The sequence below is a fragment of the Lissotriton vulgaris genome, chromosome 1_1 (genome assembly GCF_964263255.1).
Source record: "Lissotriton vulgaris chromosome 1_1, aLisVul1.2, whole genome shotgun sequence".
Taxonomy (NCBI): domain Eukaryota; kingdom Metazoa; phylum Chordata; class Amphibia; order Caudata; family Salamandridae; genus Lissotriton; species Lissotriton vulgaris.
This window is the reverse complement of record NC_141685.1, coordinates 418,704,362-418,724,584: the sequence shown is the minus strand read 5'-3', so window position 1 is coordinate 418,724,584 and position 20,223 is coordinate 418,704,362. Positions and strand designations below refer to the sequence as shown.

The window sequence follows — 20,223 nt, the reverse complement described above, 5'->3', positions numbered from 1 at the left end:
GAATTATTGAGTGGTATTGCTGTGTTGTGAATTACTTGCCCACAGCACACCCCCGAGTCAGCCCTGGACTGCTGTGGTTTGTTATGAAGAAGATTAAAATGTTAAAAGGGGTACTTGGTCTCTAATTTTAAATTCTGTATTTCAGCGGCCCCAAGTCATCAGATGTAAAAAGCCCTCATTGAGACAAAGGGGCGCAGTAACTTCTGATTGCTTTGGGCCTCCAAACCAGACTTCTCACAGAGAAGCTACCTGCAAACAGCAACGGGATTAGCACTCCTCCCATACTGAAACACTTACCATCAATGCTTTTGAAGTCCAAAAGATAGCTGCGATGATCAACCTGATACAGCTGTAAACTCATTTTCACATAATTTCCTGTCACTGGGTTTTTCCGACGCACTCTTAGGTGATATGCATTTACTGCCTGAAACAGAAAATCAGCTTTTAGAACATTTCTAATATTACAACGCAGGTTAGGTATAGTTATGGTTCCAAATTAACATATCAAAACCACTATAATTCACCTGTTATGGTTGGTTAATCTCACCATAACCTGCGCTTCCATCATGCATTGTTTATGGCCGCTCATATGACTCAAACCAATTGGAGAATGACTCCGCACTCAATTTTGTTCACTGTTGTAGATGGTTGAAATTAGGTTTTTTGGAATATGGTTGGTGGTTGGTGCTAGATGTGAATCCCCTTCTGAGCCATGGGGTTAGATATAGATATCGACGCGTGTTTCTTGAACCTCAAGATTCACATTCACATTGCTTGGATCACTGAAATAATATCTACTACCAAAATATCGAGTTCCCAAAATATCGATGACAAAATATCGAGGGACATAATATCGACTTTCTATCTTCACTAAGGTAAGTACAAAAATATCGACTTTAAAATATCGAGTGTTAAAAATATAGACTTGTTTAGTCGGCCCTTTCGGCCGCCCAAACCAGTCAGGCGCGCTTTGCCCTTTCTCCATGCAGGCGGCAATTCAGCCTACATGGAGAAAATGGCCTCTCCATAGGCCCGTGGCTGGGCACCGTCCCGGCCAAATGCAATGCTGCCACTGCAGTGTTGTAATTGGCGATGGGGAGGGGAGGGAGGCTGCCTGCTTCCTGTTTCTGCTAGAGGCAGGAGGCGAGAAAATGCGTGGACCCAGCAAGCCGGCAGACAGGTTCGTTTTTTTAATGTATTATTTTACCACCCCCCTCCCCGCGTGCGATATACCCTCCCCTGCAAGTAACCCCCCCGCGATTAATGCCGGTCCCGACTGCCACCCAATGGTCTGAAATTAGTTTAGTAACTCTAGAGTCCCACATTTTTGCACTACGACTCATTTTAAAGTGAAGTATGCCCTTCTGCTTACTAATTCCATCATGAAGCTAGATAATATAGAGGTAGAAAGTTTCTCTGAAAGAATATTTTAGTGGTTCAGTGAGAGGAGATGGAATGTACATAGATCCAGACTGCCAGTCCAGGTTTTCCGGAGTTTACTTCAGACCTGAGAAGGTTAGTTTCCAGTCTTTTTCTTCTATACATGACATACGGCTGTTAGCCATTCTTCTGACATTGAAGGCCTATTTTAAAAAGCATCAAGAAGACACTATCTTTTAGATAATCCAAGAACGCTCTGTGCTTTGGATATCAGGGCTGCAACAACAGGCATTCGTGGTTGCTGTCGACCATTCTATTGGATTAACAGTGCACTGCTGGGCTACATAGCTCTAGCTATGGCAGCGGTCTAAGGACTTCTTTAATTAAATGAAATAATTGAAAAGTAGATTTGAAATGAAAAGTAGATTTATAGAGAGCGGTTGCTGCCCAGAGGCGTCCAAGCGCTAGAGACCAGAATAGAAATAGCTTGAAGAGGTACCTTGTTGAAATTACTGAGGGGAGTTAAACAAAAAAGTCTTCAGCTGTTTCCGGAATGAGGGGAGATTAGGGTTGGATCTAAGATGAAGAGGAAGTGAGTTCCAGATCTTGGAGGCATTATGGGTGAATGTCCTGCCATCAGCTGCAGAACATAGCCTTAGGCATCTGTTCACATATTTAAGCACATTATTATGTGAGAAATGTGTTGTAATATCTTGTTTACCATCACGAACACAGGTAACAAAATACGTGGTGTGTCAGATTATCTCCCATTCCTGCCACAAAATTTAACAGCCAGTGAGAAAGCCAACCGATTTTACTTTAAGATACATAGTATATGCAGATGATAGGCAATGGCAAATTGTATGCAAATTGAATCTCGACTAAATCCTGATTGTCGGGCTTCGAGTAATTTTCATGCCATTTGCTTGCAGGAGACTAATTCTAGCAGAAAATGCCTTGCAGGAACGCCTTTGTTTCTTTTATTTAAAAAAATGCACACTCTAAAAATGTAGATAGTCTACTGCAGCTAAAGAAAAAAAGGTATCGCTATCACATTTCAAACGCATGCACTGTAGACATTTAACATTTCCACTCTCCTCCTAATGTTAGCAAGCATTGGAGCGATCAAGTAAATTATACAAGGGATGTGAAAAACTGAGAATTGCTGCACAACATTTAAAAAAAATGAAGGGAAATTACGTGAAATGTTGGTTGCCGTTATTGTAAGTGAAAATTTCACACAGGCAAAAATGTTTTTGAAAAAAACTTGCACATGACAGTAGCAGGCCACTAACATTTAAGGGGATATTTGCTAACTTTTCATGCAACACAGGTCAGCCAACAAAGCTTCTGGCCTACGTTGTGTGAAAGAAAGACAGCAGAAATGCTCAATATTTTCAGTTATGCATCATTTCTGCTCTCTCCTAGTGCTGCTGCTCTGTGTATTGCCTAGTGCTAAAGCAGGTAGTATTGATTTTGTGCATGAAGGTGTACCTTCCTGCATATAAATAATCCCATGGGGCATGATCCTCTTTCTTTGTGCACTGCAGACAGCAGCACGCATGGAAAGAGGAAATAACGAGGAGAAATAAACGTATTTCTCCAAGCTGTGCCTCACTGAAGAAGGCATAGCATTTTGCCACCTTCACAGGTTTACCAGGTTTAGTAAATTTGGATATGCCCCAAAATCTATGGGTGGATATCTTGGAAGGCCCTTGCTCCACCCATGGAATTCCTTCAGATTTAAATGTTTTGTTACATTTCCTTATAGAGCCATGTAGAGGGTCTCTACATCAAGGTTTTTTCTGTGTGATCTAGTCTCTTACAGCTAACAATTATGAACAATTGCATAATTTCGGGAAATTTCAATTTCACATAAAACAAAATTTGCCAATGAAAGTTATTTTACACCTCTCTATTGCACGACTGAACAGAACCCATGGTCAACTGCCAACAGCCTTTGCACTCTATGACCCCCCCAGCAAATACTTCCTCCTCACCATACCTCATTCTTTGGCAATGTGTTGTAAGGGTTTCAAAAAACTTCTACTATGAACTCAACCAAGGAAGTTCAAGAAATTAATACTGGATGTGCGCTCCTGGACTAGGCACGGAGAGATAACACACTACCCCCACACTTGGGCAAAGGCACCCCCAGCCCTTGGGACAAGGAGTGCGAATTAAAGGAAGCAGATGATCTTCCAATTACTGGTCAAGCTAGGGTGCTAAAGAATACTCTTCTGGCGTTCACTAACAATCAGCAATAATAAAGAAAGGCCCCTCACCCTTGGAAAAAGCAGGGTGGGTCAGGGGGCTAGATGACAAAGCTTGTCTTTAGGCAAAGCCTGGGACACATATGTTGTCCCTTGTTCTTGAGAAAGAAGTGCAGTGGGGACAAATATACCCCAGCTCTTGGGTATGCCATGGAATCTAAAATCTTCTAATGCCCCCGTCATTGAGGAAGGTGTGGGCAGTAAGTCCTACTGTTCATGCTCTTGGGCAAAGATGGGGCTGTTTGAAGGATCTGGGATATTATCAGTGACATGAAATGGGTTGAAAACTTGTATTTCTTTCAGTAAGCATAAAGTCATAATAGGGGAGAAAGTTGGTTTGTTGGCAGCTGAAGAGGGAGCAAACAAAAGTTTTCTCAATGCAATCGGTAACGGCCATCTGTGACTGTCCGCGTTGAGAAATCTCGCTTGGGGCTGGCCTACCATTGGATTTTCCTCACTTGCCAACCTCATGTTGACGCGCAAGGAAAAAACTCTGCTACGTAGCGCAGAGTTTTCCGGAACAACTATTTTTGCAATATGCCAGTAAGGCTCGCAAGCTACGCTCGCTCATGACATGCCACTCATCCCCAACTTTTATGCCTTACCACTTTCAAATGTCACCAGCTGCCCAGGATTAACAATGCATGACCTATGGAGTTCAAATAGGAAGTGTGAAGGCCTATTTGGTCTGACCGTGTTATTTTTCCCCTTTCAAACAAGGAATTTATTTGTCACCTCCTAAGCAACATACTTTTTCTAGTATTAATACATAGAGAACCTTAGGAGGAAGAAATATGGAACTAGAACCAGATTTCCTAAAATTTGCAAAGATTACAGCAGTAGAACAGGCCTAAACCCTTAACTGCTAGGGCTTCCAGTGTGGAGCCCTTTTTTTTGGCTATTTGGGGTAGTTGACGCTTATCACATAAGGTATGTCGATATTACATAAGGTATTCACGCCACATTTGCATCCTTTTTTCCAACATCATGGGCATTCCACAGGTAACCAGGGTATGTGGATTTCTCTGGAGGGGGGCCCAAGAAAATAGGTAAAATATAGATAAGTTTTGAGAATGTGGGAAAAATAAGAAAAAAGTGCTTAGGAAAAAAGTAAACAACCTAATTTTTTACCACAGTTTTTTCAAAGGTAGCCCATTTTTCCTATTTTTTGTCCTCTCAACCTACTTCCAGTCTGTGGTGGAAACCAGTGTGAAACCCATGGGTGATACAGGAAATCTAGATATTTCTGGAAAGTATACAAAAAATTCTGAATCCAGCAGGGCTCATATGTGTACATTTCTCAAGGCTTTCCCAAAGAACCTAACTGTTGAAATATTGAAAATGAGTACAGAAAAACACCATTTGTGGCAGCATTTTCATCTGCAACTTTTTGTCACTATGGCCGATTTATAGAAGCAATATACTTTAACATTTGCTATACCCTTCTGGTTGCGGGGATATATAGTGTTTGTAGGTTGTCGAAGAAACCAAGGTACCCAGAGCCAACAACTGAGTTGCACCCTACAATCTTTTTTCATTGTGAGTTTTTCATTGTCAACAATGGGTGTCAAGTAAACCTATGTATTTCTGAAATTGGCACATGATTAGGAGCAGTGGTTATTTGGAACAGAAGTTATTTGTACATCTCTGAATTTGTGGGTATGTGTACTAGCATATGATTTAGAGGGTGTTTTTCAAAATGTCTTCTTTCTTTCTGACACACTCGCTTACATTAGGAAGGAACTGTAAGAAAGTGGGTTTTTTTGGTTGCAGAGGCATGCACCCTGTCAAAGCAGGAACCACAATCCTACTCAAGGTACGTCAGATACACACCATAAATGAACTGGTGCTCACCATCTGGTAGCTTGGCACAGAGCAGGCAGGCTTAGGGTAAAAGGCAAAGTGTAAAGTATTTGTGCAACGCTTCATAGAGTAATACAGTGAAAACACCACAAAAAAGACTTCACACCAATTCAGAAGTACAGCTTATAGTTAATATGAACAGAACAAGATCACCATGACAAAAAATCTAATAATCAGAATCGAAGTTATGATTTATTAAAGTTTAAATACAATTGTAGTGATTAAAGTCATAAAATGCTAACTCAGTGCATCTGGTCGCAATAGACCAGGGTAAATGTTAGGCTCGACTGTGATGGAGCACGGGTCGGATACAGGGACCAGCCTTGTCCCACTGAAAATTAACTTAGATAGTTCATTGACAGAGTCAAAATGCGGGAAGCAAAGAGGCGATGCATCGCTGTTGATGTGCAGGATTAAAGGCGATACGTCGGTGCAGAGCCCCGCAAAGTCAGAGAGGGGTCGGAAAATGGAGATGATGCTGTGCACAGTAGGCGATGCAATGTCCATGGTCCTTGCAGCAGCAGCGATGCATCAAGAGAAATGCTAGGGTTCAGATCAGCACAACAATGTTGATGCTTGGGTTCAGGGTATAGCACCACTTTATACCCTCTTTCAAGGGCACATGACTGGATTGGCACCACTTGGCAGGTCAAGACTTGCAGTAAGCAAAGTCCAGGTACTGTTGCAGGATGAGTTGAAGTTGTCGATGTTCCTAGACTTAGAACAAGGGATAACCCAGTGTGCCCTTGGAGTCACTCTGGGTTCAAGTGAGATGATCCAGTCCTTCCTCAATCAGGGGAGAGGGTAGCAGACAGTAGGGCAGTACAGCAGAAAAACAGTTCTTCCACAGCAACAGTCCTGCAGAGTGGCAGTCCTAGTAGAAGCTCGGCAGTCCTTCCTCCTAGCAGGGTTCTTCATAGGTCCAGTAGTGTACTCAAGTGGTAGGGTCAAAAGTCCAGTTCTTATACCCAGTGGTGCCTTTAAAGTAGGGGAGACTTCGAAGAAGGGCTTTGAGATGCACAGAGATCCTCCCCTACCAGCCCTGGCTCCAGACTCATTCATGTGGGGTTTGCAGCCCTTTCTGTGGAAACATGACACAGCTTATTCAGGTGTATGTATCAGCTCCTCCCTTCCATCCTGCCCAGGATAAGCCATCAGGATGTGGATGGCCACTCTTTCACACCTATGCTCTTTGTGTGTGTGGCTGTCTAGAGGGAATGCACAAAGTCCAACTGGCACCCACACCAGATTTGAATTGGAGACAGGCTGGAGACCCACAGGGCTAAGAACAGAAAAATGCAATCTTTCTAAAAGTAAAATACACATAATTGATGGATGGGATGCAGAACAAATCAAAAAATTCACCCCCAGTCAAGAGATGTGGGTTAAATCCATAATTGTTTTTCTCACCGTGCCAGCCCAGTTTAGACCTTGCCATATCGAAACCAGTCTTGACCCTGTGCTTCATGGGAACAGTCCAGTCTGAACTGGGGTGGCAAAGTGAGCTAAAGAACAATGATGGATTCAACCCAGAACTGTGACTGGGGGTGAGTGTCTGAAAAGTTTCAGCACCCCGTCCATTATCTCCTTTTGTTTGCATCTTTCTAAAAGTTGCATTTTTAAAGGGTTAATGCTAAATTTTACTTTACCAGTAAAGAGGATTTATCATTGCCATTCCTGCTATATGAAAAATAACAGATCTACTCCTTTTCTATCAGGAATTACAGCTTATAAAGTGTAATAAGGAATTTTAATGGAGAACCTGTGAGAGGGTTAGGCCTCACTGTAGTAAAAAACGCATCTGGGTGTTTTTTTACTACCAGGACATGCAAAACCTAAAAGCACAAGTCCAACCTTTTGATTACACTACACCCTGCCATATTGGGTACCAAAGGTCTGCCTTAGAACTGACTTATGTGTGATAAAAGGGGAGTTTAACCCATTCGATGCATGTGACAAGGTTACCTGCGTTACCTGTGCTGTGCGTGTGACGAGTTGACCTTGTCACGTAACGCAGGATTTTCGAAATCGCAGCGGTCAGCGGGAAAACCGCTAGCGCGCATGCGGTTAAGGCTTGACAATGGCTCTTAAATTCCAAGTTAACATGGCAGTGTAAACTTCAAACACAGGCTCTGCATTGATCAGCCTAAAACATTTTTATAGTGATACTTGCATGGGTGGCAGAATCAGTGCTGCAGGCCCACTAGTGGCATTTAATTTACAGGCCTTCGGCACATGCATTGCGCTCTGCTAGGGACTTATAGGTAAATTAAATATGCCATATGTGGGTAAGTCAGTCAAACCATGTTTAGGGGAGAGAGCACATGCACTGGTTGGCACTGATAAGGTGCTCAGAGTCCTGAGGCCACCAAAAAGAATTCAGCAAAAATTGAAGACAAGCAGGCAAAGCGTTTGGGGGCAGTCCACCCTATTGCTGCCAGGATATTGGATACCTCATCCTTGATGCTGGCCCTCTTTTTGTCAGGCAGCCTATAGATATTATTCTTGACAGGAAGGTTGACTTCTGTATCCACATATTGGGTACAAATATTGGCTATCCCAGGAGTGAGGGAAAACAGAGAGGAGAATAATTTAATTGACTGATGTCAGTGCCTCTGCTGTTCTGAAGTCAGTGTAGTGGAAGGGTTCACACCTTCTACTGACCCATCCTTCTCTTTGTAGGCTAAGAGGTCAGGAAGAGGTTCCCTCTCCTCTTCCTCACGTCCATCTGTCACCAGCAGTATGGTGACTTAAGACCTCTCAAAATGTGGTTTGAGAGGGTCTTGCGGTCCACCAGGTAGACAACCTCCCCTTTCCTCTCAACAATCTCACAGGGCCCAGTCAAACCATCTAGGGGGGTCCTGGGCTCCACAGGTTCCATCACCCACACTTTCTGCCAAGGCTGCCATTCCACAGGGGTAGCCGTTTGGTCATACCCCTGTTTCATTACCTCCTGGCAGCCTCTAAGTTGTCAGAAGCTTGCTTCCACAACTTGGCCATCTGACTCCGGAAGGCCAGCATGTAGCTAATTACATCCTGGGGAGGTTTCCTGTGAGATTGCGCCCACTCCTCCTTCCCCTTATAGGATGACCATTTAGAATCTCAAAGGGGCTAAATCCAACCCCCTTCTGTGGTACCTCTCTGTAAGCAAAGAGTAGGCTAGAGGACATTCCACGTATTCCTCAGGACCTCAGGCAGGCTGCTGATCATGCCTTTGATGGTCTTGTTGAATCTGTCAACAATCCAATTAGTTTTTGGATGGTAGGGGGTGGAGAACTTGTAAGTAACTCCACAATCCTCCCAGATTGACTGCATATAACTACACATGAAGTGGGTGCCCCATCAGACACTACTTCTTTGGGGAAAACCACTCTGGTAAAAATCCCAATTAGGGCCTAAGCCACTGCATGTGCATTTGCAGTCCTCAGAGTCTGGGTATCGTGTGGCATGGTATACCAGTACCAGGATAAACCTGTTGCCAGAGACTGTCTGGGGATAAATAGGCCCTAAAATGTTGATGCTCACCATCTCAAAGGGTGTGCCAATGACAGGAAAGGGATTGAGGGGGGCTTTCAGCTTCTTCCTGCCTTCCCTCTGAAAGCAAAAAAGAAAAGATTATGGACAGAATGCTGAACAAATCACACATTCAGCCCCAGTCACAGATCTGGGTTTAATCTATTGTGTTTGTGTTCACCGTGCTATCCCAGTTTCGACCCAGCCATATGCAAATCATTCTTGATGCTGCTCCCCATGGGAACAGCCCAGTCCGAACTTCCAGGCCAGGTCCTTCCTGGACATGAAACAAGGATCCGGGGACCGGGTTAAGGTATCACTCCTCATCAGGCAAGTTCTTTCCATAATTCAAATCTGGAACACCGTATAACGTTCATCTCAGTCATCTGATCAAGTAGGTACATTTCCACGTTGTATCCTTGGTCACAAACCTCCTTAGTTAGAGACGCATTAAATAATACGTTTTACACTTTTGTATTAATAGTTTTTCTGGAAACATCAGCTCCTTAGGAAAACATAGTATACAAACCTGCCAGTCACATCATCGGAGTCTCTCCAGCTAAGAAACAGGTCTGTAGAATATGCACCGTTAGCAACTCACATGAAAGGCTATTGTTTCCTTCCTTATATAATTCGGTTTTCAATCAATATCGCATCAATTGTTTTTTCTGAGATTCCCAGAGAAGATAATTTATGCAGATGTATTCACACACTCACCCTTATCCGTGGATGAGTTCGTAAGATGAGATTCAAGATGCAACAGTTTCAAACTTAAGATGCACCATGTTTTGTAAACAATGTATATAATGTAAATATGTATAGTAATGTTCAGTGAGATGTAAATTTAGAATGTGAATAGTGGTATAGTACAGTCATATAAATGCATGTATTAGTATTAAAATTAGCTAGTTTGATTAGACACAGGACCCTTTGGTGTAAGAGAAGCTCCCTATGTATATATCAGTCTAATATAAAATTAAAGTGAATGTAAATAGCAGAATCAGTGAGACGCTGCGAATTGAAATCAAATGTGTAAGATTGATAAACTAAATTCAAGTATTTCTCTATTATAGTATCAATCTGTTATATATAGAAAATACAGATTCCTGAGGAAGGCTAACCGCCGAAACGGATCAACTTATTGTGATTTATCTGTGATTGTAATCTATTAATATTTGTACATGGTCACTTGTAACAGGATACTATTTGTACAGTCACAAAATATGTAAAGTTTTTAAAAAAATAGATATAAAAATGTGATCAAACTTTTTGATATAATTAATAAAATTAAACAAAAAAATAGATCATACAAATATTCATTAGTACCTGAATCTTTTTTCAGCGTCTTAACTGTGTGATTAAAATCCTTGCACATTACCCGGTGCAAATTTCAATTTTTTTTAAAAGTATAGTTTCCCTGCTAGGGTTCATCCTGTGAGGTAGGGGCCCCAAATTTTCATACTAAAAATCACTCCTCATCAGCCAGGTAAACTTGAATCCTATGGCACAGTGAGCACATCTAGGCATACTCTTCCCACTTAGGTCGACAAAGCAAAAAGAAAAGATAATGGGTGAAATGCTGAACAAATCACACATTCACCCCAAGTCACACATCTGGTTTTAATCCATAGTATGTTTGCTCACCACACCACCACAGTTTAGACCCAGTCACCCTGTCTTCCTGCTGGCCTGGCAGGTCAATTAAGTCCTACAGAATGCATCTTAGGAACTCTTCATCTGGGGCAAATAGAAGTGGGGCATAAACCTGGCAAAGCTCTTGTCCTGACCCAAATGACCTGCCAGGGGTGTCTCATGAGCCAGCTCTAGTAGGAAGTCCCTTTAGCATTGGGGAATGACCAGTTCCCTGGTTTACCCATGCACAGGTGCCTTAGGCATCACCTGCTGCCTGGCTTCGGCCTGTTCCCTCATGCTCTCCAGGGTTAGGCGCTGAATCTGTGCCTTGCCAAACTCCTCTCTGGTGAGTCGCCCAAGTATTTACCATCTAGCAATTTCATGTGGAGTGGTGTGGCTCACTGGTTAGAGGCGGCAGACCCGGGAGCAGAGGACGGCCCGGGACCAGGGTTCAATTCCCAACGCGGCAGGGTCGTGGACCAGGGTCAGCGGACTCGATAATTCTCACCTCGGTGCCTACTCTAACCAGGGATCACACTCGGCAACTCTGGGCATTAGCTTGCCTCATCTCCACAACGGCCCCCCACATACGCCGGGGATGCCTGGTTTCACCTTGGAGATACCCAGTAGGGACCATCTCACAGGGAAAGCCAGGACGGGTTCTCCAGCGGTCTACTGCGCAGAGATACTCCTTCGGGAGTCGATTCTAGCGCATTACAAACACACAATTAATTAATTAATTAATATGTAGGTCACCAAGTGAGGCAATGCCCTCCTCAGTGGGCTCCGGGAAAACCTCCTATAGCACCCCATCTACCTCAATCGGGAGACATTCAGGGGCTGGTTTCTCATGCCCCTTGCCCTTCTCTCTTTTGGCAGCTGTCTGGACCATTTTTCCAGGCTCCAGACTTCCTTGACTCCCTTCCTGGGCAGCCATGGAACTGGTGGTAGCACAACTCCACCCAGGCAAACCTAACATTTCCAGGTGTGACTTAAGCTCCACTTCCTTCCAGGTAGTGTGCTTACGATAATTCCCTAACTAACAGTCCACAGGCAGGGCAGTGCTCACAGTGACTTTCAGATGACCTGAGACCCTCCCTCTCAAATGGAACAAGGCCACTGGTAGTGACCCTCACGGTCGTCAGCTACTACAATCTGGTGCATTCCATTGGGTATAACTTGCTCTGGGCCACCAACTGACTCCTTGCAACACTGAAACTGTCTTCTGTGCCCATCAACGCCACAGCACCTTGCCCATTAATGGTGACCAACTGCCTATACTTTGCAGTCTTGGAAGGTATGTAGGTTTTAGGCATCATTCAATGTCATTCAGGGACACTAGGTTAACCTCCCTGAGTGCCCCCCCCCCCACTTACTGGGACAAACCCCCCCCCCAAACCATGTAGTTGCCAACCCTGGTGCTTCACCCTCAGTGGGAGGTTGCACAATTTTGGGGCACTTGGAATCCCCCTTGTATTCATAGCACTTGGAAGCCTTGTTCTGACTCTTGTCAGGGAAGCTCTTTTTCTGGTGGTCACAGTGGGAATGGGACCCTTTCCCCTGTCAACTGTAAGAGAGAATGCCTTTTTATCAACCCCTCTTTCTTCTGTTGGGAACCTTAACACCCTTTGGGTGGTCCCTCCCAGATACCTTCTTGGACACTTTGAGCCTGAACCAGATGTCTGCCTCCTCAGAAAGCTTCCTGGTGTCAGTCAGCTTGCTATCAATCAGGTGCTGGTGCAGCCCTGTAAATCAAATATCAAGTCATTTAAAATCTAGTTGTATGTTCCAGTATAATCTTCTACTTTGCACCCCTCACTCTACCCTTCAGTGCCTTGCTAGAATAATCAAGAAAGTCCACCCAGGTCTGTTTGAGACATTTGTGACTGCCCCTAAATTTCTGCCTGTATCTTTCAGGGGTCAACCCAAATTTCTTAACAAGAATGGCCTTCATAGGGTGTATTGTGTCTGGTCCTCTACCTTTAGTATTAGGAGTGTGCCCCTCCCCACCGTGAGCATGTACCTCCACAGGCTACCCCCTATACTCTTCAGGAACCCTTACGACCCTTAGAGCCACCTCATTGTTCTCCTGTGGTGATCCACAATCAGAAATCCACAGGGAAGAGGTAGCATTGGAAAGGGGAGATTCTACCCTTTCCAACAATATCTCTCCCACCCTAATCAGTGCCTCAGGGGGCTCAGATATGACTCGGAGAATTGATACAGTGAAAGTAAAACAAGCCCACTTACTAATTTTATTTTCACTTTAATGTAACGACGTCAGTGCACCCTGCACTCTGATCGTCATTATAGTAAAGGGGATACAAGACCAAAGCTGCTCAGGAAGCTATTACCGAGCAGTCTGAGCTTAAAATCAAATTAAGGTATTCTACTGGACAGAGTCCCAGATGAACCTTTATTTGATCTCCCAAGTGTCGGCCAATGGCCAACACAAGCACTGGGGAGGTAGTGGAGGTGGTGGAGGTGTTTGCCAGTGGCCGACACCCGCGCTAAAGGGATTAAGAGAGCAGTAAAATGTGAATTGTGGTCCTCCTAAAGCCCTTAAGTCATACTGCTATGACAGTTTTATCTTTTTACAATTGTACTGGAACACCTACCTTGGGAAAATGCCTCTTTTTGCATGGTCAACCCCATTTTTTGTGGACTGACACAGCTGTGTTTTTTAAGTCTGCACACTGGGGCCCCAGTGTATGTGCTATGAACACTAAAACATGACAGAATTGCCTAACTTCTAATTGCCATATTTAAATTCCTTTAAGACTATACCATATGATGAAGGAAAATAAATCAATAGCATGGAAAAGTTAGATGCCACCTGTGTACTGCGGTACATGGTATGCCATCAACTATATGAAAAAGAAAACATGGCTCTAGGCCTCACAGTGTAGCCTGACATCTTTGACTTTTAAATCACATGTGAACCTGTCAAAAAATGTTTTTTTGCCAGTAAGGAACCCTGCTTTTAAATAGTAAATAAGTCATTCTTGAGTAGCCCATAAGGTAGGGTGACTAATATTTAAAAGGGATACTTGCTTGAAATTAGCATTGCCATATACTAATCACCTAAAAGCTACTTCCATAGTGTAGAGTAGTAACTACTTCTATGAGGAAAATAAAAGTTCACATAAAATATTATGTCTGCTACCTTTGGTTTTGGAGAAGCTACCAGGATGATTCAACAACTAATTTTGTAGGGCCCCCATGCATCAAATTGAAAACCGGTCAAAAACGGGCAGATTCTCAGAATCTGCCCCGTTGCGACCGGTATTTTTGCATTTGGGAGCCCTATGCAGGCGTTGTGGAGTCTGATGATTAGGGTGTGGTGGGAAATGGTGTCAAAGGTGGCTAAGCGGTCTAGTAGGAAGATTTATTTATTTATTTATTTAAAGTTTTATATAGCGCGAACAAGATCTTTGCAGATATCAGAGCGCTTTACAGAAACAGTAGGTAGGATAAACAAGACTCCTAAATCAATATGAGATTCCGTAGACCGTGAGTTGCAAAAAGTAGGGTATCAATCATACATGAGTATACAGAGTAATAACAATCAAGAAACAATAATATGGAAACAGTACAATGTCTAAACGGATAAGATTATAGCACCCCAGAGGGTGAATAAACACAATGTTGAAGGCAGAGCAGTAGTCAGTAGTGGGTGCATTGCAGGTTATTGAGGCACTCAAGTCCTAGTGTACAAAGGTAAGTATTCAGACAGCCGATAATGAGGGAGCCAAATTCTGTCATTGATCCAGTATCAATAGTGTTCAGGTGTATTTAGCCATAAGGATGGCCTTCACCTCTTTCTTGAAGAGTATGGTGGACGGGATAAGCCTGGTTTCTGGCGGGAGTGCATTCCAGATCCTAGGTGCCATTCCAGAGAAGGAGCGTTTGTATGTTTTTTCCTTCCGGAATCTCCGTGGTTTCAGGAGGAGAGTGTTTGTGCTTCTGTTGGATCTTGAGCCTCCTGATATGGTCAGCTTATGAGAGAGGTAGTTGGGTGCCTTGTGATGTACGGCAGAGTGTGTCATACAGGCAATTTTCAACTGAATTCTGGCTTCAATAGGTAGCCAGTTCAGGGCTTTTAAGTCAGGGGATATATGCGAGTGTTTTCTTGAGCCGGTGATGAGTCTCGCGGCCGTGTTCAGGGAGGCTCTTAGGGGAGCCGTTGTTGTCAGGGGGAGCCCGCTGAGAGCCACAATTCCGTAGTCTATGCGAGGAATGACTAAGGCTTGTACCACAGTTTGGAAGTCCTTGGGTGGAAGGAAGGGTTTGAGTTTTCTCAGCGTGTTGATTTGGAAGTTGGCTCCTTTAGTTGCTATGCTAATATGCTGCTGCATGTCGAGATTGCAGTCCAGTGTGATGCCAAGGGATTTCGCTGAGTCCACGATGGTGGGTTGGACATTGAGTGCGGTTAAATGATTGAGCCAGGTTTGGGTGATGGCCTTTTTCGCAGGAGGAGAGATCAGAAGGAACTCAGTTTTCAGAGCATTTAGTTTGAGGTGATTGTCGGCCAGCCAAGCTTGGGTGTTTCTTAGTGTGGCATTCAACAGTTTGATGTCTTCAGGGGATTGAAGCTTGAGGTAGAGCTGAGTGTCATCGGCGTACATATGGAACTGTACCTTAGAGGATTGAAGCAATGTGGTGAGTGGTTCCATGATGAGGTTGAACAATGTGGGGGATAGGGAGGAACCTTGCGGAACGCCCAGTGTTACTGGCACAGGCGAGGACAGTGCGTTGTTGATCTTGAACCTCTGAGAACGGTTGTGCAGAAAGGACGTGAACCATTTGAGAACCGTCCCGGATATGCCCATTCTGGTATTTAGGAGCTCCAGTAGATTCTCGTGTTTGACCGTATCAAATGCTGAAGAGAGGTCAAGAAGGATGAGGAGGCAAGACTCATTGTGATCAAGGATTTGGAGGGCATTATCTATTATGTGTGTCATGGCCGTTTCCGTGCTATGCTTTGCTCTGAATCCGAATTGGTGAGAGTTGAGGAGGTCAAACTGCTCAATGTGTTTTGTCAGTTGGAGTTGTACGCATTTTTCTAACAGTTTTGCTAGAGTGGTGATATTGGTGATAGGACGATAGTTGTTTAGGTCGGCCAGGTCAGCTGTGGGTTTCTTGAGTATAGGCGTGACTTGCCCAATCTTGAGGAAATCTGGGATGAGCCCTTGTTGCAGGGAACAGTTGATGATTTTAGTCCAGAGTGGGAGGAACAGGGGGGTGAGGACTTTAACAGCATTGGCAGGTAGGGGATCTGAGTGATGATTGGCGGGTTTCAAGGTGACCAGCAGCTTGTGGATTGATTCTTCGGAATAGGTGTCGAAGGACGTCCATGAAGCGTTGTTTTTAGCATGAGTGTTAGTTATGCATAAGGAGCCGGCGAATCGACTTACATCCTTGGTGAGATCGCTTCTTATAGTGTCGTTCTTTTGCTTGAAGAAAGCAGAGAAGTCTTCGCAACTTGGGGTAGCCTTTGTTAAGTTGTTGGGTTGTGGAGGTTGCGTTTTGGTTTGGGTTTTGACTAACTCGAACAGTTTTTTTGGTCGGTTTTTAGCTTGATCCAGCTGTTGGCTAAAGAATATTGATTTTGAGCGTTTGATTTTTCTGAAGTAAGCGTTTCTCTTACTCTTAAGCGTTCTAAGGTTCAGTGCTGAGGGGTCCGATCTCCACGCGCGCTCAGCTAAGCGCATCACACGTCTGTCTTCATTGAGTCTGCCATCGTACCATGGGTTCGAGTTCTTGGTGGAGACTCTCTTCAATTGCAAGGGTGCGGCTTCATTGATTATTGTAGACATGGAGTCTAGGTAGAGGTTGGTCAATGAATGCACATCAGAGACGTCCGTCGGGGGAAGAAGGAGACTGCCTGTGTGGCTGCTGTCTCATCCCCATCAAGGAGGGAGTGGATGTCATCTGTGGCAGCGAGGAGTGCAGTCCCTGTGCTTGCTTCGGAAGCCGGATTGGGAGGTGTCCAGAATGGGGTTCGCTTCGATGAACTTGGAGAGTTGGGCATTGATGGCTTTCTCTATGACCTGATGTTCTTGAGGTCCGTTGGGTCTGCAGACAGCTTCTTTAGCAGGGGGTTGATCTCTATTGCCCAGATGCATCAACCTTTTTAGGAAGTGCAAACGGTGCGATTCGCAAAAATCGGCCTTTTGCACTTCCTAAATTGGTTTCTGGGATGCATCAAGCATTTTTGGAAATTCGCTATTTTTTGCGAGTTCCAAAAATGCGATTGCTTTTAAGGAATCGAAAATTTGCGATTCCTTAAATGCAATGCATCATCCTCAAAACATTTGCGATTTTACAAATTGCAAATGCAAATTACCACGAAGTTGAACTTCGTGGTAATTTGCAAAAATGTGTTAAAACGCATAAAAATGCATTTTTTAAACGTCTACGTTACAGACACACATGTCCTTAGGACATGTGTGTATGTAACTCACATGTAAAAGTGCATTTCATGGGTGCAGGGGGGGGTCCTTTGGACCCCCCTCTCCACCCTTGAAAGGCTTTGATGCATTCCGATTTCAAATTGCGAATTCGCAATTCCCATTCATTCCTATGGGCATTTCTGCCCATAGGAATGAATGGGAATTGCGAATTCGCTATTTGAAACTCGCAATTTTATTGGGATTCGGTAAAAATTGCGATTTTTACCGAATCTCAATAAAATAGCGAAATTAATGATGCATTGCCATTTGCGATTCCTTATTTGCGATTCCTTATTTTTCGCAAATAAGGAATCACAAATGACAACGTTGATGCATCTACCCATTAGTGTTTCCAGTCATCTGGGAAAGTGGCAGTTTCGATGGAGCAGTTGATCACCGATCCCTACGATCCCCTTCCCACCGTTTGATGGCCATTCCCCATTTCGGCCATTCTAGGATGGGGGGTCAGTTACTTACGATCAGGTAGCCACTCTTTGGAACAGCCTTCCTGTTATTCTGCGCCACACACAGGACTTTTACCGATTAAAGAAACTTCTCAAAAACTCATCTTTTTATTCAGGTTATTTAATTATTCTCCCCTCGTTAGTCTTCAGTTCAAATCACGCCAGGACACTCATGAGTAATTGAGCACGCTACAAGTCACTAATGACATAACATAACATGGTGTGGCAGAGCTGAGGGGCATTTACAGCGGATGCTCTGTGGAGGATGTGGTATGGGCAGGGGTCCGTCGGGGCCCCTGAGTGGTTGCTCCTCATAGTCTTGAGCATGTCCTCTGCAGTGAGCGGGGTCCAGCAGGGCATGGTGTGTTGCAGGGCGGCTTGGTTTTCTGCAGGTCTAGGGATGGCGATGGTTGAGCTTGCAGTAGTTTAGTGCAGGGGATAAGGCATTTCAACATAACGTGGATTAATTGGGATGTTTGGTATAGAGGAATGAATGCACTTTTCAATGGTGCAAGTGAATGCGTCTATGCACAAATTCATATCCAATGTATGCCTGAGGTCGTCTTATAAAGAGCTGTGCTGGATCTGAGAAGAGACAAGTGCCTTTTCTTGTGGTTAAAGTGTCTAAAGTTCAGAAAAGAGCCAAACCCTGCTCTCTGTTGCCAACTTATGCTGTTTGCATTTTATGCTTTATTTCAGAGAAATTCAGGGTTATATGTAATGAATTTAGACACCTCAATCACAAAAGCAAAACTGCTCGGCTCTGCGCTGAGACAGCGCAGTTCTTCATGATATGGCCCCTGGAGTGAATTGTTTGGAGAGGCAATTGTGATATCAGAGCATGTATACACTAGATCACACTCGCTAGCAGACTCACATTCTAAGATGAAAGTGGGGTGAGTGGCATTACATATTTCAGGAAGCAGATCTATGAGTGCTTCCTGTCACTGTCCAAGTCTTTTTTATGATAGGAGATGTACATGGGCATGCTGTGCCTCGGTATTAATCCTGCTAATCTGTGTAAATGGTTCAAGGGTTGGACGAATGATTGTAAGTGCAAGACATTCGATTTTCACCATATAGGCTTTTTTTAAGCTTTTCCTATTTTAATTATGTAGGATTATATATGGTGTACTGCTCAAAAATTGTCTTCTTGCCATGCTAAACTCATGGGACAAATTATCCTACTGCGCCTCCTACACAGATAGACTTTTTATTGTGCTGGTGATATACTGGTCTCCTCAGTGCTGGTGTATTTATGCCCAGGTGTGAATATTTGTAAAGAATTGGACTTTCCTGGCCCTTCAGTTACTTCTGGAGTTAACAGTCAAGCTGTCGAAAGTCTGAGCTTTTAAATCGCACAATTCAGTGTAAAAAAATGCAAAAAAGAAAGAAATAACATTAAACCTCAATATATCTTAAATATACATTTTGGAAAGACGTGTCTTCCCCAGTAACCTCAAGGTTAAGTCATTATCCTTTTATTTGGATACAGGAAGGTCACTGGGAGAGCTGACCATTTATAGCACTAAATTTGGTTAGATGTCATCTTGAGGACTTGAATAGAAATTCTTTTGAGGCCCCAAAGACACATTATTTTTTGTTGGTAAAAAGTCATGCTTCGATTCCGAACATTCATCATCTATTCTAGTACTGCATCTGGCAATGAATATGTTTCAAGTCAATTTGTCAAGTCAAGGTAATGCATATTCTGGTAAAGTACATACTCAGCCCTCTGCTCAGTCAGAAGTCCAGTTTATATTGGACTTCCAAAATCTTGTCAACACTTCATCGCACAGGATCACAACAAATACTTACTTCTTCATTAGCAGAAATATTTCTGAGGCAAGTATCACTTGATTCCAATCACTCTAGTAGCTTTTCAATCTGGTGGCTTCCCTCCTATAAGTCGGCATGTCCCTTGCTAAGGCAGACAATGTGGCATGTTTATCACTATAAGCTCCAGAGAAAATCATGTATTTACTCCTAGTATGTTCTGTAGCTTAGACTATTAGTTACACTGGAGACAGCTGCCCTCAATCAACAGAGGCATTCATGAACTTGCTGTCCAACTACTAAGTTGTACAGTGTTTTTTAATATTGGACAATAAGGATGTGAGAGCACATGTGAATCAACAGAGGCACACCATGTCTACTTCATTTGCAGGTCAATATTGCTTCCCTTGCCTATGGCTGCATGGGAACCTGCTCTTGATTTTTTAACATATTTCCAAAGTAGTATAACGTGGAGAGGGTATATATCAGCCAGAACTTTCATTTCTCATTTGAATGCCAACTGCATTTGAGATTCTTTTTACGGACTGCAGAAATGTTTGTTTTCAGGACCCTCATTCTAGAGGTACATTGGGGTGCATGGTAACTAGACACAATATACAAAAAGGCATTAAAATATATCGAATTTTTAATAATATCGAATTGTTATAAGTGTTTTGTATGTTAGTATATGTGTTAAAAGTGTATATTATTTTTGTAATGTATGTTTAATTTTTTTAAAGTAATGAATTTTTTGTTATTTAATTTTTGCGTAATTTAATTCTGTAGCGGGTTGTGGGTTTATAGGGGAATAGGGTGGGAAGTAATTTAAATATAGTAAATTAAATATAAATTTTTAGGAATTATTAA

At 43.3% G+C, this 20,223-nt stretch overlaps 1 protein-coding gene across 1 annotated transcript in view; it reads right to left on the bottom strand.

Annotated features, from left to right (window-relative positions):
- Positions 1-20,223, bottom strand: part of PRKAA2 (protein kinase AMP-activated catalytic subunit alpha 2) — a 260,253-nt gene that overhangs the window by 38,662 nt on the left and 201,368 nt on the right. The window contains exon 8 of the mRNA XM_086952736.1: positions 298-424. Within this exon, the coding sequence (XP_086808862.1) occupies positions 298-424 (127 nt within the window). The remainder of the gene's footprint in view (positions 1-297; positions 425-20,223) is intronic.